General features: G+C 41.2%; 3 protein-coding genes across 5 annotated transcripts in view; all 3 read left to right on the top strand.

The window, feature by feature from the left end:
* Nucleotides 1–2,184, top strand: part of PCF11 (PCF11 cleavage and polyadenylation factor subunit) — a 28,086-nt gene extending 25,902 nt beyond the window's left edge. For 2 of the 3 annotated variants that reach the window (XM_060104372.1, XM_060104370.1), the window contains exon 16: nucleotides 1,083–2,184. In XM_060104372.1, the coding sequence (XP_059960355.1) occupies nucleotides 1,083–1,298 (216 nt within the window). In that variant the 3' untranslated portion in view covers nucleotides 1,299–2,184. The remainder of the gene's footprint in view (nucleotides 1–1,082) is intronic. The other variant, XM_060104371.1, reaches the window with a different exon arrangement.
* Nucleotides 2,185–12,548: 10,364 nt separating this feature from the next.
* On the top strand, nucleotides 12,549–13,275 carry LOC132494163 (uncharacterized). Its single transcript, XM_060105187.1, has 2 exons — nucleotides 12,549–12,581; nucleotides 12,634–13,275. Exons 1-2 carry the CDS (start codon nucleotides 12,549–12,551, stop codon nucleotides 13,273–13,275), a joined length of 675 nt encoding a protein of 224 aa, XP_059961170.1.
* Nucleotides 13,276–13,543: 268 nt separating this feature from the next.
* The window catches only part of LOC132493949 (ankyrin repeat domain-containing protein 42-like), a 35,521-nt gene continuing 25,271 nt past the window's right edge, over nucleotides 13,544–23,793 (top strand). The window contains 2 exon segments of the mRNA XM_060104889.1: nucleotides 13,544–13,608; nucleotides 17,132–17,295. Coding sequence (XP_059960872.1) covers nucleotides 13,551–13,608; nucleotides 17,132–17,295 — 222 coding nt within the window. The 5' untranslated portion in view covers nucleotides 13,544–13,550.

Below are 23,793 nucleotides of genomic sequence, written 5' to 3'. Positions count from 1 at the left end.
TGAAATACAAAAAAAATCAGTCTCTTGACCTTGTAAATTCAAATTTTCATATTTGTAGAGTGACCATTTTTTTTTTAAACCAAACAGTGGAACATCTTAACTTTCAAATAATATTTGTTTCACAAGTTCAAGGGGCAGTTTGGAAGATATACTTAGGTCATCAAAAGACTAGAGTTTGTAGGATGTTTTGATGGTTTTGAGGGATTTTTAAAAAATCCTTAGGGTAGGGCTTCCCTGGTGGTGCAGCGGTTGAGAGTCTGCCTGCCGATGCAGGGGACACGGGTTCGTGCCCCAGTCCGGGAAGATCCCACATGCCGTGAAGCGGCTGGGCCCGTGAGCCATGGCCGCTGAGCCTGCGCATCTGGAGCCTGTGCTCCACAACGGGCGAGGTCACAACAGTGAGAGGCCTGCGTACCGGGGAAAAAAAAAAAAAAAGTCCTTAGGGTATTTGAAATAAGGAGCAACAAATCCCAGGATATATGTAGGGGGTTATATTGGGATTAAAATATAGAAACGTGTCTAATCATTGATCAGCTTCTTTTGTCATTATATTTGTTACTGCTTTTCTTACCATAGCTCATTGCTAAGCACATATCAAATGCTCAATATAGATTTTATTTATTTATTTATTTATATTTATGTTATTTAGTTGGTTGTGCTAGGTCTTAGTTGCAGCAGGCAGTCTCCTTCATTGCAGCCTGTGTGCTCCTTCATTATGGCATGTGTGTTCCTTCATTGAACCAGCAGGCTCCTTAGTTGCGGCTTGCTGGCTCCTTAGTTGTGGCCTGCAGACTCTTAGTTGTGGCATGCGTGTGGGATCTAGTTCCCTGACCAGGGATCAAACCTGGGCCCCCTGCATTGGGAGTGTGGAGTCTTAACCAGTGTGCCACCAGGGAAGTCCCTCAATATACATTTTATTAATTGGCTGCCTTTATGGCATGTTTTGTGGGAAAGCAGGGTTTTCAGTTGCGTTTGGTATATATTTGTTTCTTTGCCCATACAAGGGTCTTATAAAATTAAATGTCATTTAATGTGATATTTGTGAACTTTAATCAGTACTTAAAGGGTTTTTCGTTTTGTAGACATCTTCATTTGATTGTACACCATCTCCCAGCAAGACACCAGTTGAAAATCCCTTGAACATTATGTTGAACATTGTCAAAAACGAATTGCAGGAACCCTGTGAAAGTCCCAAAGTTAAGGAAGAACGGATTGATACTCCACCAGCTTGTACAGAGGAAAGCATAGCAACAGCCACTGAAATTAAAACAGAAAATGACACAGTCGAGTCAGTTTAAGTAAAATGAGAAAGGTATGTTTTCCTTTTTTAAATAAAAAAAATAATAAAAGCTGCTGTTGAAAACTAGAAGGTGAATTTTTTATGTATATATAGACATATCTATATAAATTGTCTAGCTGAGGCAGGGCCTTCAGCTATCATTTGGTTAATAAATACATTTTAGTATTTGCATTTCCTACTGCCTGCACAGTTTCAGGTGCTTGTTGTGTGAAAGTTCTGTAGATGTGTGCAAATTTAACAAAATGAAATTGTATGTGTAAAAATGTATGATTTTCACTTGTGAAACTGTAAATTATAAATAAAAAATATTTTTGCTATCCATGGAGTGTAATATTTATGCACACCATCAAATAAAGACAGTGTTTCTGTACTTTTTATTGGGTGAAAATGGAATTAAACAGCAATTTCAACATAAGATTTTTTTTTCCAGGAGCTTCCCATGATTAAAGAAGCAAAGTCTGAGTTAGTTTTATCCTTCAAAAGGGGGTTGTGAGAGCACTGCAGGACTTTTCTCAAATTGAAAAGCCAGATTTGAAAAAAATTTTTAAATGAAATAGGACATATTTGCATATATATATATCTCCAGCTATAGAGAACCATCCAGATGTCCATTTTTGAAAAGTATCTAATGAAGCAACTTTTATTCTTGAACTTGGACACTGATGCCATCAAATGATTAACAAATATATTTAAGTACTAAAGGTGATTTTTTTTTTTAATGACATTTTTCAAATTTGTCAAATAACTTAAAGCAGATGAACATATTTCTATTTTAAGTTACAGGGGGATCTGTAAGAATGTTAATTTGAAACATGGTTAACATTTTTTCCTTTGTTTTGACTGAATTAGATGGATGCCATGAGATGTTAATATTCATACATGTAATAAATAGAATGATGAAGAAACTCCAGTTTGTATCTCTTTTATTTCTTAAGTGCCTTTAGAAAGTGACTTCTTTTTCCTGTCTTTCATCACTCTGTTCTTGAAAACATGAATGAGGCACCTGCTATGAGCCAGGCACTCTGAGATGCAAGATTAATCTTTCTGCCATCTGTTGGAGGAGATAGGCATGTAAAACAATGAAATGTGTTGAGCACTTACTATATGGTAGGCATTGGCAAACTCTTTACATATATTTCCTCTGTTACTTACAAATAATTCTAAATGGTAGATGGTATCCCCAGTTTACAGATGAAATTGAATCATTCACTTATAAAATTGTAGAACAAGAATGAGAACCTGGCTTTGCTTCATTTCATTCCATAATATTTCTGCAATTTACAAAAATACCCTAAGATAATAGGCACACCAAACTACCTGGAGGTTGGTTAAGGAAGACTTTATAGAGGTGGTGGTATTTGAGTCTTGGAGGATAAATTGAAGTGGAGTCCACATTGGTAGGAGGCAAGGGTATCTATGAAGAATAAGCAGCAAAATTGAAGGCTCGAAAACACTTCATGTGTTTTTATATGGTTAAAACCCAGTAATGTTGAATAGAACGAGTCTTGGTCATGCTAAGGAGTGTGTATTATACTGATGACCACAGCAGCCACTAGAAATTTTAAACAGAGGTGATATCCTTTATGCATCTAAGGTTGGCCTTTGTGTTTAAAGAATCAAGTGAATAAAAATTTAAAGAGATTAGCAAATGCTACAGAGAGGTCGAGTGAGAAAACGTGTCCACTGAAAGAGAAACACATTATGTGATACCCCAACATATGAATATACATGAACAATATCATGGAAGAAATGCTGGGGTCTGAATCTAAAAATGTAGGCAAAACTTCCTGTTGTGCCTTTTTTGGGGAAGACCATCCATAGCTTTTACCAAATGCTTGAAAGTATGTCACAATCAAGAGGAAGGCAACATTCAAACCTACAAGTGTACCAAGGGTATTTGGGAAACATTTAAAGACTTATAGGTGGAGAGGTGAGAAATAAGCACAATTAAAGAAGTAAAATAGGGCTTCCCTGGTGGCGCAGTGGTTGAGAATCTGCCTGCTAATGCAGGGGACACGGGTTCGAGCCCTGGTCTGGGAGGATCCCACATGCTGCAGAGCAACTAGGCCCATGAGCCACAACTACTGAGCCTGCGCATCTGGAGCCTGAGCTCCGCAACAAGAAAGGCCGCGATAGTGAGAGGCCCGCGCACTGCGATGAAGAGTGGCCCCCGCTTGCCACAATTAGAGAAAGCCCTCGCACAGAAATAAGATGCAACACAGCAAAAATAAATAAATAAATTAATAAACTCCTACCCCCAACATATAAAAAAAAAAGAAAAGAAAAAAGTAAAATAAAACCAGCAATGGGAAAAAATTTTTTAAATAGGTAGTCAACAAAGTTATGAAATACGGAAAAATCGAAACGTATCCCCAATTGACTGAAGAACAGTTGAGTATGGGTGAGAGGTGACAAAACAATAAAAGCTGCTCATCTCTGAAATTTAACTGGAGAGATTTAATTGTAGTTGGACAAATAGGAGAGATGTTAGTACTTAACGTTTTAAAGGAACTTGTTGAAGAAACAGATTGAAGACAGATGACTGATAGGTCAGTCTCAGAGCTAGGAGATACTATCAATAGCACAAAAGAATTTAGTTGGAATGGCGGAGGGACAGTATTTCTCTGAGATGTTCATAGGTATTTGCAGTTGAAATTGAGAATTCCTAGTTTTTGTTTGATGTAGATGTCGGTTATTGATTTAGAAGTGTGCTCCCCAATTTGGCTGTGCATTAGAATCACAGTGAATGCTAAGAAGAGATTGCTTATCTCGAGAGTCTTATTTAGTAGATTCTCATTCAGAGACACTTCTAATATTTAAGAAGCTCCATAGCTTTTTAAACACCAAAGCTAATGTTTTATGTCAATTACATCCCAATTTTAAAAAGCTCCATAGTTAATTCTATTATAATAAACAGCTAGATCTGACAAATGACCTAGAAATCAGCAACACCTAATTTTAGCCCCTAAAAAAATGGAAAAGTAGTAAATACATACCATTAGGAACTAGAACCATTATTCTACACAAGAGAGTATAGCAAAGAAAACTAAAGGAAGCCTCAGGGAAGCTGGAATATTGTCTTGTTTTTTTTGGCTGCACTGTGCAGCATGTGGATGTTAGTTCCCTGACCAGGGATCGAACTCACGCCCCCTTCAGTGGAAACGCAGAGTCTTAACCACTGGATCACCAGGGAAGTCCCTGGAAAACTGTCTTTTGAAGTAAGAGTTGAAGTTTGTGAGAAGAAATAAAAGGAATATTGTATTAAAATCTACAAATTTCATCGTTCATACCCTCTTTACAATGTTCTCTGACTTCAACTTAATTTACCTACTTTTAAACATCCAACTTTTAGGTTCCATTAAATACTACAAAGGAATTTTTTATTAAGCTCAAAGTAAAATAAGCTTTGGGGAGAAAAATAAGGACCTAATTATTATATATATTAAAATTTAATAAGTACTGTATGATATCACTATATGTGGAATCTAAAAAATAAACTAGTGAATATAACAAAAAAGAAAACGACTCATAAATATAGAGAACAAACTAGCAGTTACCAGAGAGTGAAGGGGGAGGGGCAAGATAGGAGTAGGGGATCAAGAGGTACAAACTACTATGTAGAAAATAAATAAGCTACAAGGATATATTGTACAGCACAGGGAATCTAGCCCATATTTTATAATAACTATAAATGGAATATAGCCCTTAAAAATTGTGACTCACTGTGGTACACCTGAGACTTACATATATTTCACTATATTTCGATATTAAAAAAAGAAAAAAAACTTAAAGATTCTCACGGAATAGTTTAACCTAAAATAGACAATTTTAGATTCTAGTTATATTTTCCTGGCTGTCTTTCTTTACAGCCTATTTAACATCTAACGAATGCTTCGAGGGGTTTATACAAAACATTCAGGAAGATATAAGGAGGCATCTAAGCATGTGTACAAATGGAAAGATTTAGCTGACCAAAGAGGTAATCTGGAGGGAGAAATGGAAAATCAGACTAGTGTCAAGAAAGGCCTGAATTTCTACTGTAGGAGTAGGAAGTTTCCTCCTACTCCTACATGGGGTCAGCTCTCTGAAATAATGAACACTTTGTTGGGCAGGTGGGGAAGAGCAAGTTAAACAATAAGAGCAAAAATGCACCCATGGTGCCCCAGTGAGGGATTAGAGGAGAGCACCAAAGGGAAAGAAAGAATGCTTGGGAAGCAAGAGGGTATATAGGCAGAAAAGAGTAGAGACAGTTACCAAAATCCACTTAATTCTTGTCCTGGAGTTGGTCCTACTCCCTCCTCTAGAACTAGATGGAAAGAGCTGTTTTACAGGGGATTAGAGGAACAACCTGATTATCACCCCACTTTGAAAAAATTGAGGTAGAGATGGAGGACTAGCCAATTTTACTCATTGTAACCATAAGCTTCCTACTTAAAAGGGTTTTGAGTCTCTGGAATGCTGAGATGCCCACTTTAGTGTGTTCTGAAACCTGTTTCACTTGAGAAACTTCCTTCATAGTCAGTCCCTCACTTATCCTGAAATCCCGTGCAATCTGGTTTTTACATCTTGCCTATTTCATTAAAATTGCTCTCCTGAATATTATCAATGACTCCTTGCCAAAACCAGTGTGCTTTTCTTAGCCTCTTAATCGATCTTGGCCCATATACTTCTTCTTCTTCTTTTCAATGGAATTTTCTTTAAAATTTTATTTATTTATTTTTGGCTGCGTTGGGTCTTTGTTGCTGCTCACGGGCTTTCTCTAGTTGCGGCGAGTGGGGGCTCCTCTTCGTTGCGGTGCACGAGCTTCTCATTGTGCCTTCTCTCATTGCGGAGCACGGGCTCTAGACGTGCGGGCTTCAGTAGTTGTGGCACACGGCTCAGTAGTTGTGGCTCACGGGCTCTAGAGCACAGGATCAGTAGTTGTGATGCACGGACTTAGTTGCTCCGCGGCATGTGGGATCTTCGCAGACCAGGGCTCAAACCCGTGTCCCCTGCATTGGCACACGGATTCTTAACAACTGCACCACCAGGGAAGCCCTATACTTCGTAAAGTCATCTTTCTTTGCTTTATGTGACAGTGCATGTTTTCCTGTGCTTTTATAGTTTTATTTAGGATTTTTTTTTAAATTAAAAAATACTAGAAGTATAGAAAATAAAGTCTCCTTTCATATCTTTCTTTTTCTATAAAGTAACCACTGAGTTAACAATTTAGTATAGATCTTTACCAAATTTTGAAAAAAAATTCTTTTAAAAAGTAGTTTTTTGAAATCAGATGACATCACGTATGTATTCTTCTGCCTCTTTTTTCATTTAGTCTATCTACAACCCTTTCCATTTTGATTAACGCATGTAGATCTGCATTTCTCCCCGTGTAATATTTCATCATATGAATATAGCATAATTTATTTAGCTATTCTTTCCCTGATGTATATTCAAGTTCCTAATTATTTACAAAGTGTTGCAATGACTATCCTATTACATACAGCTGAGTAAGTTATTTTTGAAGATTTTACAACTGAATAGTTGCTGGTTCAAGGTTAATGTGTACTTAGAATTCTGACAGATACTGCCAAATTGTCCTTCATGGGTCACTCCAATTTAGCCTTTCACCAGCAGGATCTTCAGAGTGCTTTGTTTAGCCAACCTCTTCCAAAACTCATTATCCAGAATCTTTTAGTTTTTATCATTGTGATGCACAAACAGCAGTCTTTCTCTATTGAGCGTGAATATCTGTTCTTTTGTAATATGCTCTTGGTATTTTTATGGTTTTTGCTCGTTAATTTTTCTATCGACTTACCCTTTTAAAAAAAAAATAAATTTATTTATTATTTATTTTTGGCTGCATTGGGTCTTCGTTGTTGCGCATGGGCTTTCTCTAGTTGCGGTGAGTGGGGGCTCCTCTTCGTTGAGGTGCGCAGGCTTCTCATTGTGGTGGCTTCTCTTGCTGCGGAGCATGGGCTCTTAGGTACACGGGCTTCAGTAGTTGTGGCACGCAGGCTCAGTAGTTGTGGCACGTGGGCTTAGTTGCTCCACAGCATGTGGGATCTTACCGATCAGGGCTCGAACCCATGTCCCCTGCATTGGCAGGCGGATTCTTAACCACTGTGCCACAAGGGAAGCCCCTATTGACTTACTCTTTATCACTGAGTTAAATTGTTAGAAGACAATAAACATTAAGCCTATCTCTGGTCTCAACTTTATGGTAATGTATCTTGTAGCATAAACACTTAATTTTATATAGTAAACTATTTTTCTGTGGGGCTTGTTTTGCTTAAGAAGGCCTTCCTAAGATTTATAAAACAATTTTTCTCATTTCTTTCTAACACTTTATTTTAATATGTTTAATTCTTCTGAAATTTTGTATATGGAAATTCTGAAAAGCCCTCATTTCTCTATTTGAAATGCCACCTCTATAATAAACATAAACAGGGGGTTATTTCAGGATTTTAGTTTGTTCCACTAACCTATTTGTCCAGTCCTGTTCCAATACTATCGTGTTCTAAATACTCTAGCCTTACAGTTCTGATATGTATTTGGGTAAGTACTCAGTAGTTCTTTTTCAAAAATGTTTTGGTTAATACTGAACATTTATTCTTCCAGATAAATTTTAAAATCATCTTGCCAATCTCCACTAAAAATTACATTAGAATTTTTACTTGAAGTGCAATGAATTTACAGTTTGAAGAGAATCGTTATCTTTACAGTACTGAGCCTACTCATGTAGGGAACACAGGTTATCTTTCCATTTATTCGGATCTTCTGTAACATCTATAAATGAAGTTTTATGTTTTTTCACATAGGTTTTGTTCATTTTAAAAATAGATTTATTTATTTTTAAAATATTTATTTTGCTGCTTCGGGTCTTTAGTTGCAGCACGTGGGATCTTTTGTCATGGTGCGTGGCCTTCTTTCTAGTTGTGACGTGGGCTACAAAGTGCGCGAGCTCAGTAGTTGTGACACATGGGCTCTCTAGTTGTGGTGCGCAGGCTCTAGAGTGCACAGGCTTAGTTGCCCTGTGGCACGTGGGATCTTAGTTCCCTGACCAGGGCTCAAACCCTCATCCCCTGCATCAGAAGGCGGATTCTTAACCACTGGACCACCAGGGAAGTCCCCTCATTCACTTCTTGATAGGTTAATTTCTAGGATATTTTGCCATCATTGCTATTGTGAACAAGATCTTCCTTTACATTTAAAATTTAATTATATCTAGTATATAGGTAATCTTAATTCTGTAGGTTGCTCTGATAGCTTATTTTAATAAACTCTTTATTCTAATATTTAATGGTATTTTAGTTGTCTTCGATTTTCCAGGCATACAATTATCATGTCTTAATTTCTTCCTTTCCAATTTCATACTTTATCTTGCTTATTATACTGTGTCCAAAATTCTCAAAACAATGCTGAATTATAGGAATGATAGCAGATAACCTGGACTATGACATTAGCATGCTGTTTATTTCTGGTTGATACCCTTCATCCAGTTAAGCAAACTTCCTTTTATTACTTGCTTAATATGAATTTTATTTTCTTCTTTTTGAATCAGTAATAGATTTTTTTTTTTTTTTTTTTTTTTTTGCGGTACGCGGGCCTCTCACTGTTGTGGCCTCTCCCGTTGCAGAGCACAGGCTCCGGACGTGCAGGCTCAGCAGCCATGGCTCACGGGCCTAGCCGCTCCACGGCATGTTGGATCTTCCCTGACCGGGGCACGAACCTGTGTTCCCTGCATCGGCAGGCAGACTCTCAACCACTGTGCCACCAGGGAAGCCTGATGCTAATTTTTCAAGTGCTTTTTCAGTATCAATTAAGATCATAGTTTTTCTTTTATCTATTAATGTAGGAAATTTTCATTACTATATTGTCTAATGCTGACCCATCCCGTACTAGTAGGATAAACCCAGGTTGGTTATGACATTATTCTCTAAATGCACTGCTGGCTTCATTAGTTTCCTTAGGATTTTTGCATGTATATTCATAAGTGAGACTGAGGTGTAAGTTTTTCCTCACTATCCTTGTTTAGATTCTGTTAGGGTTATGTTACCTTCAAAGTTGGAAAGTACTCCATTTTCCTCTATGCCTTGTTCCTAGTGACTTTTGTCTGGGATACATAAGGCATTCTTATTTTTTTTACATTTTTAATTTTATTTTTTTTACATTTTTAATTTTATTTTTATTTTTGGCTGCGTGTGTCTTTGTTGCTGTGTGCGGGCTTTCTCTAGTTGCAGTGAGTGGGGGCTACTCTTCGCGGTGGTGCATGAGTTTCTCATTGCGGTGGCTTCTCCTATTGTGGAGCACAGGCTCTAAGGCGTGCAGCCTTCAGTAGTTGTGGCAGGCGGGCTCAGTAGTTGTGGTTCACAGGCTCTAGAGCGCAGGCTCAGTAGTTGTGGCGCATGGGCTTAGTTGCTCCGCGGCATGTGGGATCTTCCCGGACCAGGGCTCGAACCCGTGTCCCCTGCATTGGCAGGCAGATTCTTTTTTTTTTTTTTTTTTTTTTTTGCGGTATGCGGGCCTCTCACTGTTGTGGCCTCTTCCGCTGCGGAACACAGGCTCCGGACGCACAGGCTCAGCGGTCATGGCTCACGGGCCCAGCCGCTCCGCAGCATGTGGGATCTTCCTGGACTGGGGCATGAACCCATGTCCCCTGCATCGGCAGGTGGACTCTCAACCACTGCGCCACCAGGGAAGCCCGGCAGGCAGATTCTTAACCACTGTGCCACCAGGGAAGCCCAGGCATTCTTTTGTAATTATCAGTTTATTAATGTTTTCTAACTCTTCAGCCAATTTTTTTAAATTTATATTTTCCTAAAAAATTGTCCAAGTCAGTTTTCAAGATTATAGGGCTTCCCTGGTGGCACAGTGGTTGAGAGTCTGCCTGCTGATGCAGGGGACACGGGTTCGTGCCCTGGTCCGGGAAGATCCCACATGCCGCGGAGCGGCTAGGCCCGTGAGCCATGGCCGCTGAGCCTGTGCGTCCGGAGCCTGTGCTCCGCCACGGGAGAGGCCACAACAGTGAGAGGTCTGCGTACTGCAAAAAAAAAAAAAAAAAGATTATAAGGTTACGCTAAATAATTCACTTGTTTTCAACGTCCCTCATATCTGTAATGCGTTCCCTTTACTTCTGATATTTTCTCTCTTCTTCTTCCTCAGATTTGCTGTCTATTTATTGTTCTTTTTGAACACCAGCTACTATTATGATCAATTTTATTTTCTATTTCATTAACTTCTGCTTTTATTTTTAATTCCTTTCAAGTTTATTTTGGGAGATTTTACTTTTTCTGCTTCTCTATGTTTCTGTTTCCTTTTCTGATCCTTTCCACCAAGTGTGTATCCTTTGAGTGTGCTGCCTTATTCCCTCAGCCTCAGGGTGTTTATCCATACAACAGAGCAAAAAAGTAATGCCTTTACCATTATTATATAAGTGGCTACAAACACTGTATTAATTTGGAGTTCGGTCATAGTGGGTTCCAACTCCCCACCACCTAGTTATGGGATCTTGGCCAAATCTTGATTTCTTCACCTGTAAAAATAGAAATAATAATACAGATTAAGTTTAAGACTATTTGCAAATCATTTAGCATAAAAACTGGCCCATATTAATAACTCAATAGATGTCTGGTAAGACAATAGGCCTCAGTTGCCCCATTTCCAAAAATGAGGGGATTGGGCTGACTAATCCCAAATTCCTTTTCAACTGAAAAATTTTACTTTTTTTTTCTTACTTTTCTTTTGGCCATGCCAAGCAGCATGCAGCATCTCAGTTCCCCGACCAGGGATCAAACCCATGCCCCCTGCAGTGGAAGTGCAGAGTCTTAACCATTGGACCACCAGCAAAGTCCCTGAAAAATTTTACTTTCAATCTATCAGTTCATCCACCAGACAATCAACCAACCATCAACCCACTTACCCACACAACAGTTAGTAAATCCTTCCCTTCAACTAAGTATTCTAGATGTTAGGAATGCCATGATGAATAATGATACAGTTTCTACCTTCCAGAAGGTCAGAGGGGTAGGGGTAAGCACCAACTGTTAAATAGGTAATATACAGTATAAGTGGTCTAATAAAGGCTGTGGGAATTCAGAGACTTCGAGGAGTATGCACAGCAAAATCAAAGATCTAGGTTGGAAACCTAATGCGGGGACTTAATACTTACTAGCTGTGTACCCTCAGGCAATTAACTTTGGTGCTATACTTCTCTAACTGTAGAAAGGAACAGTAATACTATCCTGGTAGGTTATGTGAAAGATTAAACAGAAAAACTAATATAAAGCGCTTAGTACAGTGCCAGATTCATCATAAGAACTCAACAAATGGAAGTTATTAATGTTACAAGAGGCCATGGAAGTTAAAGAAAGGCATTTACTGTATTTCAAGAGAGGAAAGGTAGGGTCAGGGGAATTTGCCAGCTGTGTTCACTAAACAAAACCTGTGGCAAAAGGATGGGAAAAAACAGGGTAAGAGGAGAATCAAGGTGGGTGATGCCCTTGGAAGGCAGAGAATTCTAATTTCTGTGTTTTCAGCTGCTAGCACAAGACCTGACCCATATATTTGCTATAAATATGAATGGAAGAATACACGTTATGCAGTAGGGTTGCAGAAAAAGATCTGGGCCAAACTGTTGAAAGTAAACATTTTACAGTGAAAGGAACCTTGGAGTCAGGAGACCTGGTGCAGTCTTTTGACTGATGACCTGTGTTTTTATAATGGCTTCACAACTTACCTGCTGTTGGATCTTAGCAAATTACTGATACCTTGAATTTCCTCACCTGTAAAATGGGGATAACACCTACCTTACAAAATTAGTGTGAGAATTAGTACCAAGCGATTATCAAAGAGCCTGGCAGTAGTAACACGCAACAATGATAGCGCTGCAGTTGCTAACTCCTCCGTTAGGTCTTTTGTCCATACTTATTAAATGATAGGGTAAGAATATATTTTCTCCAGTGCTCCAACCAGCACTGATAAATGACACTCGGTTTGCCGAGGATAAAAGGCCCTGCCCGGCCCGAGGCACACACGCAGGTCACCTACGCCGACTGCAGTCCTGGAGTCTCCACGTGCGTCGCCAAGCCACGGCAGGCGCGACCTATGCCAGGCCGTTATAGAGGCGGGGCCTAGACAGGCTGAATGTGAGACCGAGCGGAATTTCACCGAAAACCGGTCCATTCCACCATCTCTAGAGGAGAAGCCTTGGGGGAAAAAAAGAAAAAAAGAGAAAAAAAAGATTTTCCAGCGAAGCCGGAAGTGACGCATGACCGCGAGGAACCGGAAATTACCGCAGCACGCCGGAAGTATACTCAATTCCAAGGCGACGGCTCCACTACCCCTGCAACCAGGTGGCTGGAGTCGGGACGCTGGAAAGGGTACTCGCCGACGGCGGCCGCCGCCACAGCGAATCGCTGGGAGTGGCAACCGAAGACGGCGGCCGCCGCACCAGCCGTCGCGTGTGGAGGATAAACGGCCGGCACGGCCATCGCGGCGACCAGTCCAGGGAAAGAGTTAGCGAAGGCCAGGGCTTTAGTCGTAGCGAAGACAGGGAAAGAATCCGTGAAGGCAGCGACCACCGCTGCAGGGTACCGACAGGAAGAGCAAGTGAAGACGTCGGCTTCTCCCGCAATGTCTCAAGAAGGGTCAGTGAAGACCTGGGCCACCGTCGCAGTGTCTCTCAGGAGAGAGTCAGGGGAGACGGTGGCCACCGTCCCAGCAACTCATGGGAGAGAGTAAGGGGAGACCGCAGCAGCGACGTGAGTTTAACTGAAGTCGGAAGCCACCCCACTAGTGACTCCGGGGGAACGGTCAGAGAAGACCGCGGCCTCCGTCTCAGTGGGACTTGGGAGGGAGTCAGGGAGGTCCGGGGTCCCCGAACCAGCGACTCCGGGGAGAGAGGCAGTGACGACCACAGCCTCCGCCTCAGTGGTTCTTGGGAGGGTTCTTGGATGGCGGCCGCAGCCTCAGCAGTTCCTGGGAGGAGGCGGTGAGTGAAGATCGCGGCTACGTGGCCAGCGACTCCTCCGTGGTGAGCGTCAGCGAAGACGCCAGCCGCCGCCGCCGCTTCTGGGAGAGAGAAAGCGAAGACGAAGGTTCCCGCTGCCGGGGCTCCTGGGAGAGAACGACAGGGGACGGCGTCCCCGGGCCTAGCGACGACGAGGAAGACAGCCGCTGCTGCACTGGCTCGTAGGTGACAGCGAGCGAAGACCGCCGCAGCAGCAGGGGCCTGGACTCCACTCCTCCCCGGAGTCCGAGGGGTCGCACCATGCCCGGGGTGACCGGTTTAGGCCCCTCCACCTTCTCCGTGGAAACTGCGACCCCGTGTGAGTCAGATTATTTCACTAGCCCTCGTCTCTGCCACACTCCTTTTCTCACTTCAGTTCACAGGAGTTTTGCCCCTTCTGGCAGTTCCCTTTCTCACCTGTCACTCCTCATTTCCCTTAATTGACCTGTTTTCAGTAGGTCCCAAAGCTGCTCACCTGGCCCCCATCCTTCCTCATAGCAGCTTTACTTCCTTTTTTATTTTTCTATCTGCGCGCATTCCTGAGACTTCGTTCCCAGCTGACGTCAACTCTTGTTAAAATGTATGGACCCTTTTAAGTTCTTACCGTCTCTGCAGCATGTGACTCTGGAGATAATATTAGACTTATCTCATTTTCTTCCTTCCACTCTACTGACTCTATCTATCTACCTACCTACTACCTACCTACCAACCTATCTATCTACTTATCTACCCTGAATTTTCTTCTATCCTCTTCTTAAAACGTTGCTTTTTTCCTTGGATAGTGCCATCATTAGTTCTTTTTTCCTTGTCATGTACTATGGCTTCAACCCTAGTGATGACCCCGGAATCTGTTATTCATTCAGTCATCCAGTAAATATTTATTGAGTGCCTATTATGTGCTTTGTCTTAAGGATATGTAAGCAGAGAAGACAGGCACATTCCTTCCTTCTAGTGGGGAAGATAAATACTCAGCAAGTAATTACTGGTGTGATGAATGCTATAAAGAAGAGTAGAGAGCCATTGGCTCCAGTATAGGGTGAGGTTGGGAATCAGAAAAAGCTGCCTGATACTGAGACACGGCTAACACTGAGAACTCAACTCCAGACCTCTCACTGGAGCTGCAGACTCATATGTACAACTCCTTTCTGGAACTCTTCCATGGGCACCTCAAGATCAACACATTCAGAATATAATTTTGTATTCATATGCCCTCTCTGTCCTTTAGTGTTCGCTATCTCAGTGGCAGTACACCACTTATGTAACTAAGCCAGACACCTTGGAGTTGTCCCGTTACTTTTCCCGTATTCCACTCACTATATTCATCCAAGTTCAATTCATCCTGCTTCCTTAATACATGTTGAATCTGTCTCCTTTTCTGTTCCTACTGCCATTCACTTGGTTGAGGGTCCCCACCTCTCTGGTGTAGACTACTGTAGATACCTTCCTACATGGTCTCCCTGAGTCTCTTACTCTTGCCCTTTGCTCAATGAATTCGCCTCACTGCAGCCAGCCATATAAACTCAGCATTACAAATCTGATCATTCTTATTCTTCTGCTTAAAATCCCTCAGTGACTCCCCACTCTCTGCTCAAGTTCAGCAAGTTCCAGCACAGCCTGCCTCTTGTCTAATTCTAGCCTCTTTTCCTTCCACTTTATGCTTCAACAATAGGGTGGGTATTTTTATAGTTTCTTGATCTGTCCAGGATGCCTTTCCCCGCATCCATTTCACCTGGCAAATTCCTGCTAATCCTTGAAGATTCATCTTAGGTGTTACTTTCTCTAGGAATCTTTTTCTGCTCTCCTTCCCTCCTACCCTAGCTGAGTTAGAAGTCTTCTGTGCTTTCATAACTTCTTATGAATATTTCTGTCATTGCTCTTACTACATTGTTTTGTAATTTGTGTTTGTATATCTCTGTGAGTTCCTTGAGGATAGAGACCATGTCTTCTTTATCTTTTTATCCTTATGGTAGATACCAGATTAATGTTGAGTGGATGGATGGGTGGATGAATGAATAAATTGGAACGGAATGTGGTGAGAAAAAAGGCTGTCAAATTAGATGGAGCCAAATTATGGGAGGGCATAGACTGTCATACTGAGGGTTTGGATTTGGTTCTCTAGACTAGCAGTGGATTACCAGAAGCAGTTCAGAGTGGAGGAATGAAGTGATCAGAATAGTGTCCTTGTATACGATGGATTAGAGCGTCCTTGTATAAAATGTATTAGAGTGGGTAGAACATCATTTGTAGATCTTGCAGTACTAGTTTAAAGGAGAATAGTGGAAGTCCCTGGAAGTCCAGTGGTTAAGACTCCGTGCTTCCACTGCATGGGGCACGGATTCGATCCCTGGTCGAGGAGCTAATACCCCACATGCCTTACGGCATGGCCAAAATATATAAAAAAAAACAAACATAAAGGAGAGTAATGAAGGTCTGACCTAGGGGATTAACATCATTAAACATTTACCAAGTGGTTTGGTTTTCTCGGGGTGCTTCCTTACTCTCTTCCCCGTATGCATAGATCTTAATTGTTCTTCAAAGACTTGCTCGAGTGTTTCCTCCTCCTCCTTTATTTACCTGTAATCTCTTAGGATGTTACTGTCAGGTTTTCGATTTCATCAAATTTATCCCAATAGATTTTAAAGTGTCAGTGGAAAGAAAATGTCTTAAATCCATGTCTATTCATTGTGTTATTGTAGTGCCTGGCATATGGTACATGCTCAAAGGACTTTTGAGTAAAATGCATAGCATTTTGCTAAGGGTTGGTATAAGATATGATTTCAGCCGTCAAGAAATTAATATGCTAATTGTGGAGAGAGGACATATACATAGATAAATAGTAATACAAGGCTGCATAGATTATCTGCCAGAGGTGTTGGTGAGTTCTTTTCAAAACAGTTTGAGTTCAGGAATTGTGCCTGTTTGTTTGGTTTAGGAAATGCTTTGATTGAACTATTTACTTCTTCCTTCAACAACTGTCTGTTCGTGCTTAGATACTTTTATTACTTCTGGTTCACAATGCACATTAAAATATTTCACGGTACAGTAAGGGTGACAGTCCGGTCTTGATGTTTGGAACATTATATTATAAAATATAAGACACTAGAATATATGAAGTAAAAATTGTGACCTGCCATTCCTTTCTTAGTGTAGGACATATGAGAAAGATATGAAAAATATTAGTAAAATATATTTGCCTATGTGAGATAAGGTTCTGGTAAAGTCTTTTTCACTGGAGAGTAGGCCTTTGTTACAGAGAATACCTGGGCAGATTTCAAAATGGTTACCTCTCTCCTCCTTTACCAAAGACATGAGGTGATTTTTCTTGGTTTTTCACAGTGATAACCTGGTGGAGTTTTGAAGGTAAAAAGCTATGAAAATGAGGGGACCTCCTAAGACTATGGCCCTGAGGAGTTTCTCACTGTTAGGCTACTACATACCCAGACCCCAGCAATTTGTCAAAATTACTATTTAAGTGCTTTTAGAAGCTTATGGTTCTAGTGACTTCTGCTCCAGGTAAGCTGAACTTGACCGTGTTTCTCTGTATTTGCCTGTCTCTCCAAATTCAGGGTGGCCGTTTGTCCTGAGACCTCAATTCTTTGATGAGTGCAAGAAAAGTTGTTGACTTTGTTTGTTCTGCTTTTTTCCTGTATGGATGGGGGTGACAACGCCCGTGCTCTTTACATATTAGAGATGAAATTGAAGTCAGATTAAGATGTTAATCACAAACATCTTTGTAGTAAATTATTTGGAAAGCCAAAGTGATTTTGTACTTTCAGTTCAATCGTCGCTTTAGTCTTTTTTTAGTTTTGTAATGTATTTTAAGCAATTTTGTTTTTCAATAGGTGCCAGGAAGAAAATGCATTTTGGTAGCATACATGATGCAGTACGCGCTGGAGATGTAAAGCAGCTTTCAGAAATAGTAGAACGTGGTGCCAGCATTAATGAAGTTGATGTTCTCCATAAATTTACCCCTTTACATTGGGCAGCACATTCTGGCAGTTTGGAGGTAAGAAACTATATAAATTATTAAACTGAGGTAAGTTTAGCCCTGTTGACAGTTTTGTAAATTTAGCAAACAGGACTGAGGCCTTATGCTAGGCACTGAAAATATTTTTCTTTTTTTTAAAATTTATTTTATTGAAGTATAGTTGATTTACAATGTTGTGTTCTGCTGTACAGCAGAGTGATTCAGTTATACATTTATATACAAATATTTTTCTTTTCAGTTCAGTCTAACATTTGGGTGTTCTGGTTGCCTTTGTAATAAGTTATCCTAAAACTTGGTGGTATAAAATAACCATTTATTTATGCTCAGGAGTGAACCAGGAATTTGGATTTCAGGGACAGCTTGTCTCTACTCCATGAGTTTGGGGCTCCACCTAGAAGATTTAAAAGCCAGAGCTGGAATCTTCTGAAGGCTTGTTCACGCAGACATCTGGTAGTAGATGCTGGCTGTAGGCTGGGCCCCTTGATTCCTCTCCACGGGGGTCTTTTTGTGAAGTCCCCACACGTGGGTTAGTCTGTGCTTCCTCACAGGGTGGCAGCTGGGTTCCTAAGGCAAGCATAGAGGGTAACTTGCAGAGGATAACGTAATGCATACCTGGCTCTATCAAATCCTAATATTTTTGCTGTAGTTGCTTCAGATTTTTGGAAAAGAAATAGAGTATCACAGATACATTTGAAGTCCCTGAGCACCCCTCCCAGGTGTCATTTCTCTCCTTCCAATTCCAGAGATAACTATTACCCTGAATTTGGTGTTTATTATTACTATATATGTTTTATGCTGTTATTACATATGATTATATCACTGTTTTAAAGGACGTTTTATATAAATGTCATCATATTATTTGTATCATTCTGCAGCTTGCTTTTTTTGTTCAACAATGTGTTTTTTTTTTTTTTTTTTTTTTTTTGCGGTATGCGGGCCTCTCACTGTTGTGGCCTCCCCCGTTGCGGAGCACAGGCTCCGGACGCGCAGGCTCCGGACGCGCAGGCTCAGCGGCCATGGCTCACGGGCCCAGCCGCTCCGCGGCATATGGGATCCTCCCAGACCGGGGCACGAACCCGTATCCCCTGCATCGGCAGGCGGACTCTCAACCACTTGCGCCACCAGGGAGGCCCCAACAATGTGTTTTTGAATTTTAACGACGTGGTTACATATATATACTCTAGTTCATTCCTTTCAGCCATGTTGTAATAGTATATTCTTAGATGAATATCAGAATTTATTGATTTTTTTTGATTGATGAATATTTCATTGGTTTCAATTTTTCACTAGTACAAGCAGTGCTTAGTGAATATTTTTATGCACAACTTCTTTTTTTATTAGTTTATTTTATTGAAGTATAGTTGATTTACAGTGTTGTCTTAATTTCCGCTGTATGGCAAAGTGATTCAGTTATACGTATGTATATACATTCTTTTTCATATTCTTTTCCATTATAGTGAATCACAGGATATTGAATATAGTTCCCTGTGCTGTACAGTAGGACCTTGTTGTTTATCCATTCTGTGTATAATAGCTTGCATCTGCTAATCCCAAACTCCCAATCCACCCTCTCCCACCCCCCTCCCCCTTGGCAGCCACAAGTCTGTTCTCTATGTCTGTGGGTCTGTTTGTGTTTCATAGATAAGTTCATTTGTATGCACAACTTCTTATTCTTGGGCTGTGTGCAAAGCCAACTGGAATTTTTCTCATGATTCATGGTTGTGTGTGGGGAGCTTATTTTAGCTATTACATTCCTCCAGTCTGTAGGCTGCAGTAGGTCTATTCACTATGCAACTCTCTTTTTTCCCTGCCACACAAACAGAGTCTGCTTTCCATGAATATGGCTTCTCTGTGTGATTTCTTTGCTTGGACTTTTCTGCTTTTTGGAACCAAATCTGGTCCAAAGAATCTCTCTCCATCAGTTTGTGTGCCCCACTTGAACTGTAGGGGTTTTTGCTTTGGCCTTTTAGTGGCTTCCTCTCACCTGGGAGAAATGTGCCTTGACGGGTCTTTATGTGCTTGCAGCCCTGCATGGGGATTTTCTCTGCTCTTTGCTCCCACATTCCTGTTTGATCTATACTTTGGCAGCTTTCCCATCTGTTTTGTGGTTTCAGATATCTCCTAGCTTCATCAAAGATGGGGTTTTCTTGCTCTTTTTCAAATTTTTAAAATGATTTTGAAGAGAGGAGGAAATACTGATTTTACTCTGCCATATTTCAAATAGGATAGGACTTGTTGCTATAACATTTATTTCATCTCTTTCCTGGGGATCTTTTCAGCTTCTCTGATTAACCTACCCTGCCTTCTCTAAAATTAGTGGTTTTCTTTATGCTCTTGCCAATGGGTGTCTCTCTTCAACTTTACACTCTCTCTCCAGGCCATTTTTAGACTTCCTTGGCTTAATCACTTCTACATAATAATTCATTGATTCGCTTTCTCTCCAGAATTTGAATTCTGGTTTCTGCATCCGGCGCTTATCAAACAGCTCATGCATATCTGACTGGCATCTTTTTTTTTTGTGGTATGTGGGCCTCTCACTCTTGTGGCCTCTCCTGTTGCGGGGCACAGGCTCCGGACGCGCAGGCTCAACGGCCATGGCTCACGGGCCCAGCCGCTCCGCGGCATGTGGGATCTTCCTGGACCGGGGCACGAACCCGTGTCCCCTGCATCAGCAGGCGGACTCTCAACCACTGCGCCACCAGGGAAGCCCTGACTGGCATCTTAAATTTAGTTGGTCTAAAACTAAACTGTTATTCTTTTCCCTCCCTTTCTTAGCTTTCCAGGCTAATGTCCTTTGCATCATATTGAGTTGTCTCAGGATTTTACAGAAGCAAAACACAGTATCAGCATTTGTCTAGGTCAAGTGCTTCATGACGCACATTGATGTAGTGAGAACTGATCCCTAAGTCAGTTGATTCTGTTCCGTCTTTGTCTCTCAAATTTGTCCTTTCCACCTTCATAGCCACTGCCTTAGAGCTACTTGATTTCCTTCTTTCCTATCTTGTCTACCTCTAGTTCATAACTGGCATACAAAATTATTGCTCGAAAACAAAATTCTGCTATTATTTAAAACCTTCCTTAAGTCCCTGTAGTGACTCTCTATACCCTGTAGGATAAAGTTTAAGCTATTTAATATGGTAGACTTACCTCTCCAACCTCATCTCCCATCAGACTTGTTTCATGTTGCAGTACTGGTGACTACTGTCATTTCCCAAGCTAGTCCACTGTTTCATATTATCACAGACTGTGTACATGCCGTTTCATCTGCCTGGTATCACCTCTTCCCAGTGGTTAGCTTGTTGAAATCCAGGTCAGGTAGCACCCACTTGGCAGGGCCTTCTGTGTTTCCCCCCTCAGTATCCTCCAACTAGCATCTTTTCCCTCAATTTTATATACATTTAAAAAATTGTATTTATCACATTGAATTGCATTCTCTGTTAGATATTTTTTAATATTCTTTTAAAAAAATATTTATTTGGCTGTGCTGGGTCTTAGTTGCAGCATGAGGAATATAGTTCCCTGACCAGGTATCGAACCCAGGCCCCCTGAATTGGGAGCATGGAGTCTTAACCACTGGACCACCAGGGAAGTCCCTCTCTGTTAGATTTTGAGCTCTTTGAAGGTACCATTTGGGTTTTATTTATCTTTTTTTTACACAGCATAGCATAGTGTCTGGCATATTGGAGTCACATTGCGGGTTCCCAATAAATGTTTGTTGTATTGATGAATTTGTTGAATTAAATTTATATTTTTACTGTCCAGCATAGTGCATAGCAGCTGTTCAAGAAATGTTTGTTAAATTTTAAGAAAAATAAATCTAAATCAAAAGGTTTTGGCGACTTTCTGCTTTCCCATTTGAGGATCATCTCCTAATTCTCTACTTGAATACTGCATTAATACCTTTACATTTTGTTATCCTTTCTGAAATTTCTTAAGACTCATGGTACTTATGTTGGTAGTATAAAATGATCACTAAATTAACAGCTGGTGAAAACTGTGCTTTGTTAGACTTCACTTTTTTCCTCCTGTCAGATGAAATCAGCTTTTGAGCCCCTGTAGTAAACTTTTTTTTTTTTTTTTTTTTTTTTTTGGTGCGGTATGCGGGCCTCTCACTGCTGTGGCCTCCCCCACCGCGGAGCACAGGCTCCGGACACGCAGGCTCAGCGGCCACGGCTCACAGGCCCAGCCGCTCTGCAGCATGCGGGATCCTCCCAGACCGGGGCACGAACCTGCATCCCCCCGCACCAGCAGGCGGACTCCCAACCACTGCACCACCAGGGAAGCCCCCCTGTAGTAAACTTTTATTTCAGATATACTTTGCACCTTCAGAATTTTCTTTTTTTAAAAAAAAATTCTGTCTCTTTATTTTCTATTTGATGAATCATTGTCATCATATTTTCATTTAATTCATTAAACATAAATTAAAAAAAAATTATTTATTTGGCTGCATTGGGTCTTCATTGCTGCATGCGGGCTTTCTCTAGTTGCAGCGAGCGGGAGCTACTCTTCGTTGCAGTGCGCAGGCTTCTCATTGTGGTGGCTTGTCTTGTTGAGGAGCCCAGGCTCTAGGTGTGCGGACTTCAGTTGTTGTGGCACGTGGGCTCAGTAGTTGTGGTGCACAGGCTTAGTTGCTCCACGGCATGTGGGATCTTCCTGGACTAGGGCTCCAACCGGTGCCCCCTGCATTGGCAGGGGTTTTTTTAACCACTGTGCTAACAGGGAAGTCCCAACATAAATTCTTTAAAAAATAATTTCTTTTAGTTCTCTAAAGCTATATGTAATAGCTGCTTTGAAGTCTTTCTGAGCGGAGCATCTGGGCCCTCTCAGAGATGGTTTCTTTTTTTTTTCTTTTTTTTTTTTTTGTCCACACCTCATGGCATGTGGGATCTTAGTTCCCTGACCAGGGATGGGTGTGCCCCCTGCATTGGAAGTGTGGAGTCTTAACCACTGGACCACCAGGGAAGCACCTCAGAGATGGTTTCTATCGATTCCTTTTTTTTCCTGTGTATGTGTTATACATTCTTGTTTTCTTTGTATGTCTCATAATTTTTTAGTTTGGACATTTTGAAAACTGGACATTTTATTTTTATTTTTTGCAGTGCTTAGTATTTATTAGGTGCCTTGAGTTTTGGTATGTATTGACAAAGTATATTGTCTATTCCTCACAATAACTTTGATATTAGAATTCTTTTTTTAAAAAATTTTATTGAAGTATAGTTGATCTACAGTGTTGTGTTCATTTCTGCTGTACAGCAAAGTGACTCAGTTATACATATATATCCTTTTTATTTAATATTTATTTATTTATTTATTCTAGGCTGCGTTGGGTCCTTGTTGCTGCATACGGGCTTTCTCTGGTTGTGGCGAGTGGGGGCTATTCTTCGTTGCGGTGAGCGGGCTTCTCATTGTGGTGGCTTCTCTTTTTGCGGAGCATGGGCTCTAGGCATGGGGGCTTCAGTAGTTGTGGCACAGGGGCTTAGTTGCTCCACGGCATGTGGGATCTTCCCATACCAGGGATCAAACACTTGCCCCCTGCAGTGGGAGCGTGGCGTCCTAACCACTGGACTGCCAGGAAATTCCCCTCTTGTTTTTATTTTTAAGCCTGGCTTCATAGGGGTCACCCCTGGGTCAGCATAGCTTAGTGTTCAGCCAGTGATTAATCAGAGGTTGTGCCTAAAAACCTTGAGCCAGTAAGGAGTCCATCTTTTGCTGATAGATCTGTGTATGGTTTGGGGAATGTTTTCAAAGTCCAAGCAGTTTACAAGTCAGCCTGGCTTCCCCCCACCCCCCACCCCGCTGTGTTTTCAAGGCCTTATGTCTAGCCAAGAATGTCTAGCCAACTTGGGACCTCTTCAATCTTTCCTGAGTGTGAGTGACTTTGTATATGTACACAGCTTTTTATATCACAAGGGATGAGTGGAATCTTAGCAAGGCCCACTTTGGCTGTCTCATTTCTTGTATTTTTCTGTTAATTTTCTAGGTGGTTTTTAGTTTTGTTGTTTGCCCCAACAATTATCATGACTTCAGGCTAGCTCTGATGTTGGCTTTCCTAAATTGTTGCCACTGAGGATTAGAATTGTTTTTGAAAATGTGCCTGGGCATGGACTTTTCAGTCCCTCCAGCAGAGCAATGGAGCTGTCCATCTGGGTAGAACTTACGCATCATGATGCTGGGGGTAAGGATCCTTGTAGTCCCAGGCTACTCTGCCACGGGCTCTCCCTGTTCTAACTGAGAATCAGTAGATTTTTCTTGAATAAATGCTCTTCATTTTGTTGTATGCCTTCCAGAGTCTTTAAATGGTTTTTTTTGGCCGCACCACGTAGCATGTGTGATCTTAGTTACCCAACCAGGGATCAAACCCGTGCCCCCTGCAGTGGAAGCTCGGAGGCCTAACCACTGGACCGCCAAGGAATTCCCTAAATGGTTGTTTTTGACAACTTTGTCTAGCTTTGTCATTGCTTCTTGGGGAGGATTTACCAAGCTCCTCACTTAGCCATTTCTGAAGTCCTGCTGATT

Source organism: Mesoplodon densirostris, chromosome 7 (assembly GCF_025265405.1).
Source record: "Mesoplodon densirostris isolate mMesDen1 chromosome 7, mMesDen1 primary haplotype, whole genome shotgun sequence".
NCBI lineage: Eukaryota > Metazoa > Chordata > Mammalia > Artiodactyla > Ziphiidae > Mesoplodon > Mesoplodon densirostris.
The sequence above is the reverse complement of the archived record's forward strand: the minus strand, read 5'-3'. Positions and strand labels throughout refer to the sequence as shown.